General features: G+C 37.0%; 1 protein-coding gene across 3 annotated transcripts in view; it reads left to right on the forward strand.

The window, feature by feature from the left end:
* Nucleotides 1–17,829, forward strand: part of FSTL5 (follistatin like 5) — a gene marked incomplete at both ends in the record, with an annotated part of 543,379 nt that overhangs the window by 488,680 nt on the left and 36,870 nt on the right. For all 3 annotated transcript variants that reach the window (XM_079698612.1, XM_079698613.1, XM_079698614.1), the window contains 2 exons: nt 11,883–11,990; nt 16,057–16,181. In XM_079698612.1, coding sequence (XP_079554738.1) covers nt 11,883–11,990; nt 16,057–16,181 — 233 coding nt within the window. The remainder of the gene's footprint in view (nt 1–11,882; nt 11,991–16,056; nt 16,182–17,829) is intronic.

The following is a 17,829-nucleotide window of genomic DNA, read 5'->3' on the forward strand; positions in this document are numbered from 1 at the left end:
TCTTATAGTTTTCAGCATACAGATCTTTTGTCTCCTTAGGTAGGTTTATTCCTAGGTATTTTATTCTTTTTGCTGAAATGGTAAATGGGAGTGTTTCCTTAATTTCTCTTTCAGATTTTTCATCATTAGTGTATAGGAATGCAAGAGATTTCCATGCATTAATTTTGTATCCTGCTACTTTACCAAATTCATTAATTAGCTCTAGTATTTTTCTGGTAGCATCTTTAGGATTCTCTATGTGTAGTATCATGTCATCTGAAAACAGTGACAGTTTTACTTCTTCTTTTCCAATTTGGATTCCTTCTATTTCTTTTTCTTCTCTTATTGCTGTGGCTAAAACTTCCAAAACTACATTGAATAATAGTGGTGAGAGTGGGTAACCTTGTCTTGTTCCTGATCTTAGTGAAAATGCTTTCAGTTTTTCACAACTGAGAAAAATGTTGGCTGTGGGTTTGTCATATATGTAGTTTATTATGTTAAGGTAAGTTCCCTCTATGCCTACTTTCTGGAGGGTTTTTATCATATATTGGTGTTGAGTTTTGTCAAAAGCTTTTTCTGCATCTGTTGAGATGATCATATGGTTTTTCTCCTTCAGTCTGCTAATATGGTTTATCCCATTGATTGATTTGTGTATATTGAAGAATCCTTGTATTCCTGGGATAAACTCCACTTGATCATGGTGTATGATGCTTTTACTGTGCTATTGTATTCTGTTTGCTAGTATTTTGTTGAGGATTTTTGCATCTATGTTCATCAGTGATATTGGCCTGTAGTTTTCTTTTTCTTTTCCTGTGACATCTTTGTCTGGTTTTGGTATCAGGGTGATGGTGGCCTCGTAGAATGAGTTTGGGAGTGTACCCCCCTCTGCTATATTTTGGAAAAGTTTGAGAAGGATATCTGTTAGCTCTTCTCTAAATATTTGATAGAATTCGCCAGTGAAGCCCTCTGGTCCTGGGTTTCTGTTTGTTGATTTTTTTTTCTTTTTGCGGTACACGGGCCTCTCACTGTTGTGGCCTCTCCCGTTGCGGAGCACAGGCTCGGGACGCACAGGCTCAGCAGCCATGGCTCACGGGTCCAGCCACTCCACGGCATGTGGTATCTTCCCAGACCGGGACACGAACCCGTGTCCCCTGCATTGGCAGGCGGACTCTCAACAACTGTGCCACCAGGGAAGCCCTTGTTGAAAGAATTTTAATCACAGTTTCAATTTCAGTGCTTGTGATTTGTCTGTTTATATTTTCTGTTTCTTTCTGGTTCCATCTCAGAAGGTTGTGCTTTTCTAAGAATTTGTCCATTTCTTCCAGGTTGTCCATTTTATTGGCATATAGTTGCTTGTAGTAATCTCTCATGATCCTTTGTATTTCTGCAGTGTCAGTTGTTACTTCTTTTTCATTTCTAATTCTGTTGATTTGAGTCTTCTCCCTGTTTTTCTTGATGAGTCTGGCTAGTGGTTTATCAATTTCATTTATCTTCTCAAACACCAGCTTTTAGTTTTATTGATCTTTGCTATCATTTCCTTCATTTCTTTTTTATTTATTTCTGATCAGATCTTTATGATTTCTTTCCTTCTTCTAACTTTGTGGGTTTTTTGTTCTTCTTTCTCTAATTGCTTTAAGTTTAGGGTTAGGTTGTTTATTGGAGGTGTCTCTTTTTTCTTGAGGTAGAATTGTATTGCTATAAACTTCCCTCTTAGAACTGTTTTTCCTGCATCACATAGGTTTTGGGTTGTTGTGGTTTCATTGTCATTTGTTTCTAGGTATTTTGTCACTTCCTCTTTGGTTTCTTCAGTGATCTCTTGGTTATTTAGTAGTGTATTGTTTAGTCTCCATGTATTTGTATTTTTTATAGAGTTTTTCCTATAAGTGATATCTAGTCTCATAGCTTTGTGTTAGGAAAAGATACTTGATACGATTTCAATTTTCTTAAATTTACCAAGGCTTGATTTCTGACCCAAGATATCATCTATCCTGGAGAATGTTTCATAAGCACTTCAGAGGAAAGTGTATTCAGTTGTTTTTGGATGGAATGTCCTATAAATATCAATTAAGTCCATCTTGCTTAATGTATCATATAAAGCTTGTGTTTCCTTGTTTATTTTCATTTTGCATGATCTGTCCATTGGTGAAAACTGGGTGTTCAAGTCCCCTACTATGATTATGTTACTCTTGATTTCCCTTTTTATGGCTGTTAGCATTTGCCTTGTGTATTGAGGTGCTCCTATGTTGGGTGCTAACTATTTACAATTGTTACATCTTCTTCTTGATTTTATCCCTTGATCATTATGTAGTGTCCTTCTTTGTCTCTTGTAATAGTCTTTATTTTAAAGTGTATTTTATCTGGTATGAGGATTGCTACTCAGCCTTTCTTTTGACTTCCATTTTCATGGAATATCTTTTTCCATCCCCTCACTTTCAGTCTGTATGTGTGCCTAGATCTGAAATGAGTCTCTTGTAGACAGCATATATATGGGTCTTGTTTTTGTATCCATTCAGCTAGTCTGTGTCTTTTGGTTGGAGCATTTAATCCATTTACATTTAAGGTAGTCATCAATATGTATGTTCCTATTACCATTTTCTTAATTATTTTGGGTTTGTTATTGTAGGTCTTTTCCTTCTCTTGTATTTCCTGCCTAGAGAATTTCCTGTAACATTTGTTGTAAAGCTGGTTTGGTGGTGCTGAATTCTCTTAGCTTTTGCTTGTTTGTAAAGATTTTAATTTCTCCATAAAATCTGAATGAGATCCTGGCTGTGTCGAGTAATCTTGGTTATAGTTTTTTTCCCTTTCATCACTTTAAATATGTCCTGCCACTCCCTTCTGGCTTTCAGAGTTTCTGCTGAAAGATCAGCTGTTAACCTTATTGGGATTCCCTTGTGTGTTATTTGTTGTTTTTGCCTTGCTGCTTTTAATATATTTTCTTTGTATTTAACTTTTGATAGTTTGATCAATATGTGTCTTGTCGTGTTTCTCCTTGGATTTATCCTGTATGGGGCTCTCTGCACTTCCTGGACTTGATTGACTATTTCCTTTCTCAGGGAAGTTTTCAATTATAATCTCTTCAAATATTTTCTCAGTCCCTTTTTTTTTTCTCTCTTTTTCTTCTTCTGGGACACCTATAATTTGAATTCCAGTGTGTTTAATTTTGTCCCAGAGGTCTCTGAGACTGTCCTCAATTCTTTTCGTTCTTTTTTCTTAATTCGCCTCTGTGGTAGTTATTTCCACTATTTTATCTTCCAGGTCACTTATACATTCTTCTGCCTCAGTTATTCTTCTACTGATTCCTTCTATAGTATTTTAAACTTCATTTATTGTGTTGTTCATCACTGTTTGCTTGCTCTTTAATTCTTCTAGGTCCTTGTTAAACATTTATTTTCTCCATTCTATATCCAAGATTTTGGATCACCTTCACTATCATTACTCTGAATTCTTTTTTTTTTTTTTTTTTTTTTTTTTTTTTTTTGGTGGTACGCGGGCCTCTCACTGCTGTGGCCTCTCCCGTTGCGGAGCACAGGCTCCGGATGCATAGACTCAGCGGCCATGGCTCACAGGCCTAGCTGCTCCGCAGCATGTGGGATCTTCCCGGACCGGGGCACGAACCCGTGTCCCCTGCATCGGCAGGCGGACTCTCAACCACTGCGCCACCAGGGAAGCCCTACTCTGAATTCTTATTCAGGTATACTGCTCTTTTCCTCTTCATTTGTTTAGTCTGGTGGGTTTTACCTTGCTCCTTCATCTGCTATGTGTTTCTCTGTCTTCTCATTTAGTTTAACTTACTGTGTTTGGGGTTTCCTTTTCGCAGGCTGCAGGTTCATAATTCCCATTGTTTTTGGTGTCTACCCCTAGTGGCTAAGGTTGGTTCAGTGGCTTGTGTAGGCTTCCTGGTGGAGTGGACTGGTGCCTGTTCTCTGGTGGATGAGGCTGGATCTTGTCTTTCTGGTCAATGAGGCTGAATCTTGTCTTTCTTGTGAGCAGGACCGTGTCTGCTGGTGTGTTTTGGGGTGTCTGTGACATTATCATGATTTTAGGCAGCCTCTCTGCTAATGGGTGGAGTTGTGTTCCTGTCTTGCTAGTTGTTTGGCATAATGCGTCCAGCACTGTAGCTTGCTGGTCGTTGAGTGGAGCTGGGTCTTAGCATTGACATGGAGATCTCTGGGGAGCTTTTGCTGTTTGATATTACATGGGGCTGGGAGGTCTCTGGTGGACTGATATCCTGAACTTGGCTCTCCCACCTCAGAAGCTCAGGCCTGACACCTGGCCAGAGCACCAAGAGCCTGTCAGCGACACGGCTCAGAAAAAAAGGGAGACAAAAAGAAAGAAAGGAAGAAAAAAAGAAAATAAAGTTATTAAAATAAAAAATATATATTAAAAATTAAAGAATTAAAAATAATAAAAAAAGAAAAAAAGAGAAAGAAAGAAGAAAGCAACCAAACCAAAAAACAAATCTACCAATGATAACATGCACTAAAAACTATACCAAGAAAAGAAAAGGACAGACCATATCCTAGGACAGCTGGTAAAAGCAATGCTATAGTGACAAAATCACACAAAGAAGCATAGACATACACACTCACAAAAAGAGAAAAAGAAATATATATATATATATATATATATATATATATATATATAAAGAAGAGAGCAACCAAATCAATAAACGAATCTACCAGTGATAATAACCTCTAAATTCTAAACTAAGATAAACATAAGACCAGAAACAAATTAGATGCAGAAAGCAAACCCCAAGTCTACAGTTGTTCCCAAAGTCCACCGCCTCAGTTTTTTGACTGATTTGTTGTCTATTCTGATATTCCAGAGATACAGGGTACGTCAAGTTGATTAAGGAGATTTAATCCACTGCTCCTGAGGCTGCATGGAGAGATTTCCCTTTCTCTTCTTTGTTCACACAGCTCCTGGGGTTCAGCTTTGGATCTGGCCCTGCCTCTACATTAGGTCGCCTGAGGACGTCTGTTCTTCGTTCAGACAGGACGGGGTTAAAGGAGCTGCTGATTCGGGGGCTCTGGCTCACTCAGACCGGGGGGAGGGAGGGGTATGGAGTGCGGGGCGAGCCTGCGGCGGCAGAGGCCAGCGTGACGTTGCACCAGCCTGAGGCGTGCCGTGCGTTCTCCCGGAGAAGTTGTCCCTGGATCCCGGGACCCTGGCAGTGGCGGGCTGCACAGGCTCCCGGGAGGGGCGGTGTGGATAGTGACCTGTGCTCACACACAGGCTTCTTGGTGGCGGCAGCAGCAGCCTTAGTGTCTCATGCCCGTCTCTGGGGTCTGCGTTGATAGCTGCAGCTCGCACCCGTCTCTGTAGCTCGTTTAGGTGGTGCTCTTATTCCCCTCTCCTCGCGCACAAGGAAACAATTGTCTCTTGTCTCTTAGGCAGTTACAGACTTTTTCTTGGACTCCCTCCCATTTAGCTGTGGCGAAATAGCCCCTTCAGGCTGTGTTCATGCATCCAACCCCAGTCCTCTCCCTGGGATCCAACCTCCGAAGCCCGAGCCTCAGCTCCCAGCCCTGCCCGCCCCGGCGGGTGAGCAGACAAGCCTCTCGGGCTGGTGAGTGCTGGGCGGCACCGATCCTCTGTGCGGGAATCTCTCCGCTTTGGCCTCCGCACCCTTGTGGCTGCGCTCTCCTCCGTGGATCCGAAGCTTCCCCCTTCCGCCACCCGCAGTCTTCGCCCGCAAAGGGGCTTCTAGTGTGTGGAAACCTTTCCTCCTTCACGGCTCCCTCCCACTGGTGCAGGTCCCGTCCCTATTCTTTTGTCTCTGTTTTTTCTTTTTTCTTTTGCCCTCCTCAGGTTCGTGGGGAGTTTCTTGCCTTTTGGGAGGTCTGAGGAATTCTGCCAGCTTTCAGTAGGGGTTCTGTAGGAGTTGTTCCACGTGTAGATGTATTTCTGATGTATTTGTGGGGAGGAAGGTGATTTCCATGTCTTACTCTGCCATCTTGAAAGTCTCTAATACTGATAACTTTGTATCACACTAGGTATGTTGGGATTATGAGGGAGTTAAAATTTATAGATCTACAAGAAAAAAAAAAAGAACTCATACTATAAGTAAGTTGTATCCTTATTCAGTGTTTGAAACAATGTTTCAAAATATTTAAAAATATCAATATCTTTATAAAGCTACAACAGATAAAACCTTTTTGTTATTACATTATGTAGTATATTTTACACATTTTTACAAAGGAATAGGATAAGAAGATAATTCATCATGATAATTTAACACTGAAAATGGTACTTACATGGGAAAATAAGAAATATTCTAGGATCTGAATATTTAGACTACTATTAATTACAATAACAAAATATTAAGTTATTTGAAGGATACTTCTGAATATGTCTCATAAATCAATAAATCTTTGGAAGAAAGATTGTGGCTTAATTATGTGAATATCACCAGGCCAAGCAAAGGCTACTGTGTACAGAAAATTACAGTGTTTATGGGATGGAGAGAAATTTCCAAACTATAGTATCAGAAAATTTTATTTAAACAAAGTCTCACAGAATCATTCAATAGATCAAAAATGAGCCCCTTTGTTCTATTATGGGGCAGTTCAAAGCACCTGCTGTGAATAAGGCTCATTTCTGTGAGCTTCTCAAGGCAAAGTTTGAAAACAATTTTTCTAGCAAAATAATATTGGTAGTCAAATGCAAATTATACTAAGTACTAATTGAGGATTCTATGCACAGAAGGTAATTTTGAGGTGAAAGATAAGCATATGTGCAATGCTTTTTCCCAATCACATATTCTTGAACATTACAAATTGATTTACATCGTTTTCCTTGATAAATGCTCGATGGCTGCAGAAACAAAAAATATTTACACTAATGGTCTCCAAACAAAATGTATGCAACACAAGAGCAATGAAAAATGACTAGTTGTGGGAAGGGAATCCCAAGACATTGTTTATTTTAATTTTTATCTTAAAAAAATCATATTACATTTTATAAATATTTAACATATGGACCAAAGTTGGAGACCTGAATTTATCTGTATATTGGATGGTGGGTATGAAGTTATCTTGAGAGGAGAGTGGGAATTTTATAGTCTGTAGGGATGGACATTGGCACCCTTAGTCTTTTGTTTACTTTTATCTTTACAAATATCAATAGTGTACACATCAACAAAACAACTGTCAAGAAGATTAAAAAACTAATTTGTATTTGTAAAATATTTAGAGAAAAACTTTGTTCATAACAAGCCTAGTGCAGAGTGTAGTTGTCTTTGTTATATAAAGTAATAATCATGATCTTAATTATAATGCCTTTTATCATGTTGTTCGATTTTGCAATTTGCTTTTCCCAATGAAGTAGAGGTAGATGTTCATTAATTATATATTGAATACTACAGTTTATAAGTTACTGTTCTAAGTGCATAAGTGATACCATTGAGCTAAACAAACACAAAAGGCCTGCCTTCTTGGAGCCTAGAGCCCACTGGATAGAGACAAACAACAAAAAATAAGAATACTAAAAATGATATGTAAATTCTACAGTATGGAAAGTGGTCAGTGCCACTGGAAAAGGTAAAATGGCAGAGCAGACCAGGTGGGATTGGGAAAGTTAAAGATGAAGGGCAGGCTGGTTACAGTATTAAATAGAGTGGTCATGCTGGCCTCGCCCACAAGGTGAGTTCTCAACAAAGGTGTCCAAGAAGTAGACACTTGGTTATCTGGAGAAAGAGGTTGGTTCTGGGGAAAAGCCTCCAAAAATAGAAGCGTGATTGGCATGTTGGATGAACAGCAAGGAAGCCACAGCATCTGGATTGGAGCCATCGTGGGGAGCCTGGAAGGTGAAGGATCTGAGAAAGAAGACCTGGAGAGACAGGTCATTATAAGGGCTTTTGGCTTTTACTCTGAGGGAAATGAGAAGACATTGTGTTTTGAGCCAATTGGTGCCATGATCTGCCTAATGCTCACCAGAAAAGAAAAGAAAACAAAGCACTCTGACAAATCTGTCGAGAAAGTGGACGAGTAGAAAGTTGAAAGGTGGAAACCAGGAGATGAGGTTGGAGGTGATAGAGGCCCCCTGTGTGGTCTGAGCAGGGAAGGAGCTGCAAAGGGCTCAGCGTTTGGAAGGCAGGTCCAGCCGGGGCGTGATGATGGGAAGTAGAGGAGAAAGAGGACCATTAAGGATAATAGACTCTATACAGTCTTTTTCAAAAATAAGATCTGTTTTATAACACAGGCTTACAGGCTTACTTGTGGCACGAATTTCTTGTGTGTGTCAAATATAGTGCCTTTCTCTTTTTCAGAAGCTAATGTTCTAAATTGAACGTTTAGAGGAATTTCCAAAGTAGAGCAGAAGATATTTTATAAAAATCAACACGTGTAATTTATCCCTTTCAAAACATTGGCCATTTAAGTATACACCAGGAAAATTTTTGGTTTTTGACTGAAAATTGGGTCATAGAAAGATGACCCTGAGTACGGTTGTTTGCACATATTTTTGTCATTGTTGTATGATTTCCTTGCTGAAAACCATGTCAGCATTTCCTCCGTAAAACGTTTTGTATCTGCACACTTGAAAACTTGTAAATAGATTTTTCCTTTCAAATTCTGAAGTTGTTTTGAAAATTGATATTTTCTTCCTTCAAAAACGTATATCTTCACTTATTTGAAGGAATTTAATTGTGAACTGCCTCTGACACCTCCTGAAATATATTCTCATATCTTAACTTTAAAAAATACACTACCATTTGTCAAGTTATAGCCAGTGGGAACCTGCAGTGTAGCACAGGGAGCTCAGCCCGGTGCTCTGTGATGACCTAGCAGGGTGGGATGGGAGGGGTGGAAGGGAGACGCAGAGGAAGGGGATATAGGTATACATATAGCTGATTCACTCTTTTGTACAGCATAAACTAACACAACATTGTAAAGCAAATATATCCCAATTAAAAAAATAAGGTAAATAAAAAATTGTCTCTGTCCTGCCATTTATAAAAGAAAATGTGTATACTTTAAGGCTCAATTAAAGCATCACTTCCTCTTCTCCCCCATCCTGCTCTGTACTTCTTCCTCTGATCTTCCAAGGTATTTGACCCTTATTTTTATTTTGTGACACGCATCAAGTTATTTTAAATTCTTCTTTCACCCTCTCACCTATAAACTCTTCCAGGACAGAGACTGTGATTATTAAAGTAAATATCCTCTTCTAGTTTCTTCATTTGCTGAATACGGGCATTACATCTCTAAAACACTATAGTGCTGTCATGAAAATACTCTAGTTCAGTTAGTTTTTCTAATAGTAGGAGCAGTGGTATTTCCATCATGTTTAGCATTCATCAGGCATACCTGAGCACTTTATATTTACTACCTCACCCAATATTTACAACGACCCTTTGAAGTAGGTGTTATTACTGTCTCCATTTTATTATAGAGGAAACTGAGCCACAGAAAACATTAGTAAGTTCCCAAGTTGTTATTATTATTATTATTATTTAAATTTAAATGAAGACACTAAGATTTGAAGTCAGCTTCAGAATACATGCTCATAAGCATGGTGTATACTGCCTCTCAGTGATTCTCCCCTGGGATTGTACTGCTTATACAAATGATACTGCATATCCTTGGGTCCCATGGGTTTCTCTTCACCCTCCAAAAGAAAAAAAACCTAAAAGAATGTTTCTTATCTATGAAGCATAAATAAGAGGGCAACATATGCACACATTGTCAGGAATGAAACTGTCAACTAGGAAGAACGGTCTTTCATAGGTAGGGAGGTTCCCACTTTGGGAAAGAACACAGACCCAAATCCCAGGCTTGCTGTTCACTGGCTGGATGACTACTGGTAAGATAAGTGTCTCAGTTTTCTTATCACGTCTTATGGGGACATTAACAGAACCTATGGATTGTGGTATGTCCTTACAAGATAATATTTATGAAGGGCCAAGTGAAAAGGAAATAAATTTATGAGAGCTAGCAAACTGAAAATGTTTATTCAAATTGTTCCCTACTTTATAAAGTTATCTAAGGATCTTTGCTATTTTTATAACCATATCCTAACAATTGATTAACAATGAGGTCTTTTTGTTATTGCTGCTTTTGTTGCCTATTGAACTATTTTGTCTTTAACATTTTAAATGCCTAAAGATTATTCCATTTTAAGTTGCACGCAAAGTAGGCTATTATAATCCTACATAGATCAGGTTTAACATATAAAGGGAAAAATATGAAAAATCAAAGGAATCTTACTGCTTTGTTATTAGTGTAATGATTAATGATGGCTCTTTTGCTATATACCCGTTGAAATTATTGATCAGTACATGAAGAATCAAAATGAAACGTCTGGCATTCACTTGAGTACGATTCACCAAATACCAGACCAGCTATTCCTCAAGCAATAGAACTGTATAGTTATCCCAAATAACATCAAGTCTCGGGATAGTTATTCTAGGTTTGTGCAGCAATTCAAGACTATCATGGAGAATTCAGTCTCCTTTCATATTTCTCCTGCTAAATCCTCAAAGTGGTGTTTTTTCCTTCTTAAGCTTATTGTTTCATGACCTCAAAATGGCTTTAGAAATTGAGGCTTAATATCCTCATCTGACAGCATTCAAACCAGGAAGAAGGAGAAAGTGTGGTGCGTGGAGGTCTCCTACTGCTATTGTCTCTTTCGATGGAAATGCTTCACTCTCAGAAATTATTCATCACCTTAATCTTCACAATGTGTAAACTAGGATATGCCGTGTGACTATCCCTCACCTCTAGAGAGTCTGGGAAATTTCACACTTGTCAAAAGGGAACAAGATTAGTCATTGGCTTAAATCTCTGCTGGTCCTCAGGTGGGCTACCTTCCCTGAGAATATCACTGCCCACCTGAACCCAAAATGTTATCGTGGCTCTGTTAGCCAGAAAGAAAGGGGTGAGGACACTAATACAGAAATGCTTAAATAGGTCTTTTCAGAAATGCAGTAATTAATTCTAATCCAAGAATATTGAGAATTTTAAATAGATAAAATATAGGGCAAGATTTCAGAAAAGAAATACTTTAGTAAGACTAAATTGCCAAAGTGTTAGTTAAAATATGAATCTCTATATATTCAACTACAACTATAGTTTACATTTAATCCACTGAGAAGAGAATTACATTATAAACTAGGACTTGGGAAATTCTCTAAGGATATTCAATAGAGCTTGGAAAGAAATGTTTTCAATATTGGATAAAGGTTGTTTTATTGAAAACAATTTGTTCTATGTTATTAAATTAGAAAATGTGCAACTGTTAATATTACAGGAAATTACTTCAAAAAGGTATTAGCTTATGGTATAAATAGCTTGGAATTAACGTGAGTGAAATAACTTTCTGGCAGCAATGTGCGTTTTGGAAGTTTTGTTTTCAGTAAATGCTAGATATTATAAATATTAGCAGAAAAATACATTTACCATATCAAGTATGATACAAAAAATTGCTTCTTTTTCTGTGGCTTTAGACTTCTCATTAAGGAAACTAAATTAGGTAATCTGTTATTAGAGTTACAACCATATATCAGATTGTTGGCATTTTAGCATTATAAATGGTCAAATCCCATAACCAGCAGTGGGATAGAAAAATCTAACAGTATAAATATAGTTCTTACCTGTACTCAACAGTTGATTAAAATGCACATATTAATCATTTATATCTTGAGTTTCTAAATAGCTTCTCCATTAAACACAATTTGCTTAGGTAATGAATGAATGTAAGACTATATAAAATTGTGCAAAAATATATTTGAGTAAAGTATCATATTTCCAAATTAATCAAATAAAGGTTTAGAAAATTAGATAATTGGCTACATACCTTTTTAATCTGACATCTAAACTCTTGGATTTTTCTATAATTTTTGGCCTAGTTTTAAACTAATATTTCCGTCTGAAAACTTTTTCAACTTCTTTCTATTACAGGCAGTAAGCACAGACCCCATCCCTGTTAAACTACACTACGACAAATCACATGATCAGGTCTGGGTGCTAAGCTGGGGTACCATGGAAAAGACTTCTCCAACATTACAGGTAAGTACATTTCAGTATATTAGAGAAAATAATGGTCTTTAAACCTTTCAGTATCTAATTGGACACATAACCATTTAACAATGATATTCTCCCACCTAGATCTTCACAGTAAGGGAAAAAAATATTGATTCTCAAGTACTTTTTTTCTTGGAAAATATTTTAGTTCAGACATTCCAAACATTAGATTTATATTCAAAAAGAATAACCTACGATGACAAAGCTAAAGCCATTAAGAAAAAAATATTATGATTTACGTTTCCTACCTCCCTCGAATTTTCATGAGAATTTCCTTGTTTCCATCTCTTTTAAATGGGGCCTGGAAGGTGGGCCCTGTGAGAAAGAGACCAGGAGAGTTAGACAGAGTCTCAAAGCAGGTCCCCAGTATTCTCCAAACACATAGTACTTTACTATCTGAGTGCAGGTTCATTTCTAATTGGGAATATGTACTGTCATTTTTGTGAAATTGGCTTATGTTTTGAAATTTTTTACATGAGAAATTGACAGATAGAGGTATATATACATATATACACATTTTGACAGTGACTATCTGTAGAGTTGATGAGAAATTTCCCACACATTGTCCAGCCATCTAAAAACAGGTTCTTTTTCTCTGAATGTCTAATAAAAATTATGCTAATAAGATTTAGTGAATTTTTTAAATACTTGGTGGGTGGAAGTGAAAGGTTACTTTCACAACTGAAAATATAAAATAAAATGTAAGAACTGAGAATTACTATTAAAATACGACATACAACAAGACTTATTTACATGAAGAGTGTGTGTGTGGGTATTTATGTATGTATAAGATGGATAGATGATAAATAGGTGATAGATAGATAGATAGATAGATCATAGATGATAGACAGACTGACAGGAAACACAGGGTTTCTGGATCAGAGAACAGACCGTTTCTTACCCAGGCAGCCTGTTAGTATTTATTCTCTGACCCCAACCCCTGTGGGGTGATGTGGTGAGGCTAGTGTCACCCTTTATGACCGGCACAGTCCTACTGCAGGAGGAGCCTGGAATCATGTGTCTCTAAGTTATTTTAGGCTGCTGGCACCTCAACCCACCATCTCATGTGAGAGAGAAGAGATTATTAGTCTGGAAAGCATGAAAATCTTCTCCAGGGAGAGGAGGGGAAGGTCAGTACCCTGGCACCTCAGTAACTGGCTCAGAGGAATTAAGTCTCTAAATCTCTCAGGAGAAATACTCTATCTCTAGCTTCCAAAGGCATTTTTGCTGCACCATCATCCTTTAACCAAGGTGGCGTGTTTTTTTTTGCTCAGAAAGACTTGACTCTGCGGAAACGTCAAGATATTTATGGATAATTGTCTCCCAACAGGATTACCAGAAAATATCTTCGAAAGAAATGGGATTTGAGATTTGTTTGAAAGGGGAACAGATTTTCCTCTGGAGAAATTGAATTGAAACCAAAAACATGGTCAAGTTCTCATTTTTGCTAGAGTGTCCCTGTGCCATGATGGTGAAAGATTAGACTGGAAAGAGAAATTGATACCAGGTCTTGAGGGCTAGGAGAAACTTTTTAGCCCTACTGTGTTATATTTTATAATGGGACCCTCTTACCCTTGAAGGTGCAAAACATTTTATCAAGGATCTGAAAGCCCTCCTTTGTGTTTTCCTGTTGAGTATAATTAAATCTGTACATCTTTGCCGATTATGAAAGCAATATGTATTATTCTCTGTGACATTTATAATTAATTATAATTAATTAATTATAGTATGTTTTTAGCCATTCATAATTATGCCTATAGTTATGTTTTTCTTTATAAAGGGCACTTATATCTTATGAAAGCTTAAGAAATTCTGTAAAAATCTAAAACTCATTAGTCTGTCATCTGCACAGTTTTGCAACCTGTATGTAATGTCTTGTAAATGCACAACAATTAGAGAAGAAAATATCCCCAGGATGCATCTTGGAATAAAGTCCTTGTGTTCTTCCATTGGCCAGGAAGTAGGACCCAGCCAGATGGGGTGACAGTGGGAGGTGGTAGCTCTGGGTTTGCAGCAGGCATCACATAATGACAGGCCAGCAGCAGGATGCTGTTAGAAATGAGTTCAGAATTGTTGCAAGATTGGGCTTATTGACTGAGGTGCATCACAGATCAATCTGTGTCCTTCAGTGAGCTCAGTCCCAAACCTGGCAATTCACCACTCCCTGCTCAATTCCAGCAGCAAGAAGGACCTCAACCCATCAAAGTCCAAACTGAAGGGAACTGGGGAAGTGGCTTTGTATTTTTTACAACCTAGGACGGTGCCAAGCACGGAAGAGAGGTCCAGTTAATCTGCCTTCAGTGGCGTGAAATATTTTTGCATCAGTAAGTTTGGGATGCAATGCACACATTATAGTGTGTTCCCTGGCCCATAGCAAGCTCTCAATAAGTATTATTATTGCTGCCATCAGTCTAAGTATTATTATTAATTTCAAATACATGTACATGCAGCTTGAGAATTATGTACCTCTATACAATCTAAAGGGAAGAAAATTTGGGGAGTTCCATTGTTATTACCCCTGGTGAGTTTTATTAAAGTCTTATAGGCATAATTATGAATGGCTAAAATCCAGTGAGGACTTTCTCACTGTTACTCATTAATAAAATAGGTAGCGTGTCTTTAAAGCATTATCACATACTTTGGTTCTCTCTTCCGCTGGGCACATGGTGGGTGGGGGGCTTCTTTTGGTTGGGTGAGGCCATATGATTAGTTTTGACAAAAGAGGTCTTTCATGAATGGAAACATTCAAGGTAGTTAGCTGCTCTTTCCTCATGGAAAATGGAATTAAAAACACTAAAAACAATAGATATCCTGCCAAAGCCTTCTAGGAAAGTAAGAGGTATGAAACAAATGTCTTTATTATTAAAAAGTAAAGAAGTAAGTAGTAAAGAAGTAATGATTTGTTTCTGCTTTGTTTTGGTTTGTGACTGTAACATGACTGAGCCTTTCTTGACTATTATAATAATTACTCTATTTTATTGAACTTGGCAATTCCCAATGTAACTCAACGAAATTATGCTTATTGCAATTAACAAAAATTAACCTTTTAGGGTAAAAAAAATCTAAAACTAAAAATGCTATCTCCTCCTGTCCTAAAAACCAAAGGAAGACACTCCATTTTGAGGGAAGAAAGTCTATTTAACTTAGGCAGTCAAAAGTTTAAGAAGTTTGATTTGGTGCCCATATGTAGAAAGGATTTAAAAGGGGTAAAATAAAGGCAGGAAAATACTTTAAAAAGCTAACACAGCACAGTGGCTGTGCAGCAGGGACAATAGGACAGCTGTGAAGGTATGAGAAATCAGAAGAAAGAACTGATAGAATTTCATGCAAAATGGGATATAAGGGATAAAAGAGCTTAAATGTAGTGATCTCTTCTTTAATGAACTATGAAAGTTTTAAAAACCAATTAATGACCAATAGTTAGAAGAGACCTCTTTGATTAAAACTTACTCAAATTTATCATTTTCAATTTATAAAAGGGAAATTTTTAAAATATGTAATCTATTCTAAGATTTCTAAGAGCAAAAGTACTTCAAATGATATATTTTAGAGTTTTCTGTCCTATGTTTACAACTCTTTTGTATAGGAGGGGGAGGTTTTTTTTTTAATATATCATTTATTCCTCAATCAAGTTGTGAAGGATGGATGGAAGGACGGAAGGAAAGAAGGAAGGAAGGGGGAGAGAGAGAAAGAGAGGGAGGGAAGAAGGAAGAAAGAAAAGAAAGCCAGCATCTCATTTATGTCATGTGTACGCTTGATTTCATATTTCTTATTATAGCAATAACATTTTTATAATGCAGAAGTTACCTATATGTATATTTATTTTATCTTTTAGGCAGAAATTGTTCAAGAAAAAGATGTTTCCCATTTTTTTCTTTTAGAAACTTTTACACTGAAAATAAGCAAACGCAGAATTGCAATGTGCTTAACAATGTACTAATTTTGAGGTTGAAAACAAAGAGCCTGTGCAAACAACCGCCAGAGATTTATTTCATCTCTGATCCCATTAAGGGCCTGCACGGCCAAGATCTAAATGTGGTGTTGTGTTTAGGTGATAACCCTGGCCAGCGGGGATGCGCCACATCACACCATCCACACCCAGCCTGTGGGAAAGCAGTTCGACCGAGCTGATGACTTCTTCATCCCCACCGCCACCCTCCTCATCACCCACGTGAGGTGAGTGCTCAGACGAGCATTGACTTGTACATTTCTCTCTAATCTTGGTAGAAAGCCACAGGAAATCGCCAAAAGAAAAATTCAGTTATACCACAAATATACACAAAATTGTACTGTAGCTCTGTCTCGTCTGCTTGATGAACTTTTATTGAGCAACATTAGTGATGAATTTCCTGTCTTCTCTTCCCTTTTATGTGTAATTGAGAAGTGAATCTATAAAGGTATGCTTGCATTTTTAAATCAATCTTACGGTTAATATTTTGGCAAATTGCTCTTAAGGTCTTTGGATTAGCTTTTTGCAAAATGCTAATGTTCGAACTTAGCCTGAGTTCCTTTCAGAGAAGCAGGCCACTCGCATCAACATCTATTCAACATATTATAAGAACATTCTTGTATTGTTTTGCCCATATAGAAATGAATATAGCATTGTATCAGGGAGTATAGTACGTTGAAATGAAATGTGTGAGGTCTGCACTTTGAGAAAATGTGTGTGTGTGTTATATCTCTCTATGTGTTCACAAGAGGTAAAAAAGTAATAACTCCTAATGGCATCACTCTAAAGGTTCACAGAAGTGGTTTAAATATTTAACGGGGGAGACTTTGGATATTCACAATTTCTAATACTGTGTCTCTTGATACTTTATTGAAGTATTTAAAGTATTGCTTAGCAATGTTAGTGAATCTGAACCAAACTAATATTTTATTCTCTATTTCAAGGGAATTTGGAGGGGAGGAAACTGCTTCAGATATGTTATATGAGCCATTATTTGGTTCTTGTGTATATTTGTTTCTCTTGAATTAACGTGAAATTTTTCTTGTCTAAAAGTTGGAGTCGTAAGAATTCTGAAAGAGTGAAAAATTCAACTTGCAAAAATAAAAAGGAGATTCATAAATTAGAGTCGGGGCTCACAGTCAAGATATGATATAGAAACTGTTCTTTGGACAGCCAAGTATATGTTTTCAAAGAGTTTAATATATTTGTCAAGCAATTAATTATTATTTTCAGAACACCTATTACGTGCTCAGTGATAAAGTGATTAAAAATTATAATATACTGTCACAATGTTTTTATGGAAAATAAGTAGAACTTATTGAAAATGCAGCATATTTGAAAAGTATTTGCATTTGCATTAAAGTAATAATCTTTAGGTCTGAGTGCAAGCACTATAATAGTTAAGAGACTGAAGAAATCAGCAGAGAAACTGAAAATGGCTCCTCTTGAGGTAATATCTAAAAATATATATATATTGTTCTTTTACTTATATGTTGAGGATAAAATTTTATTTAATTGGCATTGAGTGTTATGTTTAATAAATATCTTTTTGTTATTTTCAAGTTACTGATAAATTATTATTGATAAATAATTTAATATGTAACATTTGCTTTTATTTATCTCATTCTCCTATTCCCTATTACTGTATTTAATATACTATTATCAACTTTGCTTATTTTTTTTAAATGCACTATTAACACAATTATTTGGGTCAAAATTCCTATATCTATGACACATATGGTTAATAGTATACCATTTGAGGTATTTCTTTTCCCCTATAACAGGTAAATTGGATCATTAGGGTAAATTTGCTACTAGAGGCAGGAGTTTAACTTTGTCTGGATACAGTGAATACCATGTGTGATTCTGGGCTTG

Source organism: Hyperoodon ampullatus (assembly GCF_949752795.1).
Source record: "Hyperoodon ampullatus genome assembly, chromosome: 1".
Taxonomy (NCBI): domain Eukaryota; kingdom Metazoa; phylum Chordata; class Mammalia; order Artiodactyla; family Ziphiidae; genus Hyperoodon; species Hyperoodon ampullatus.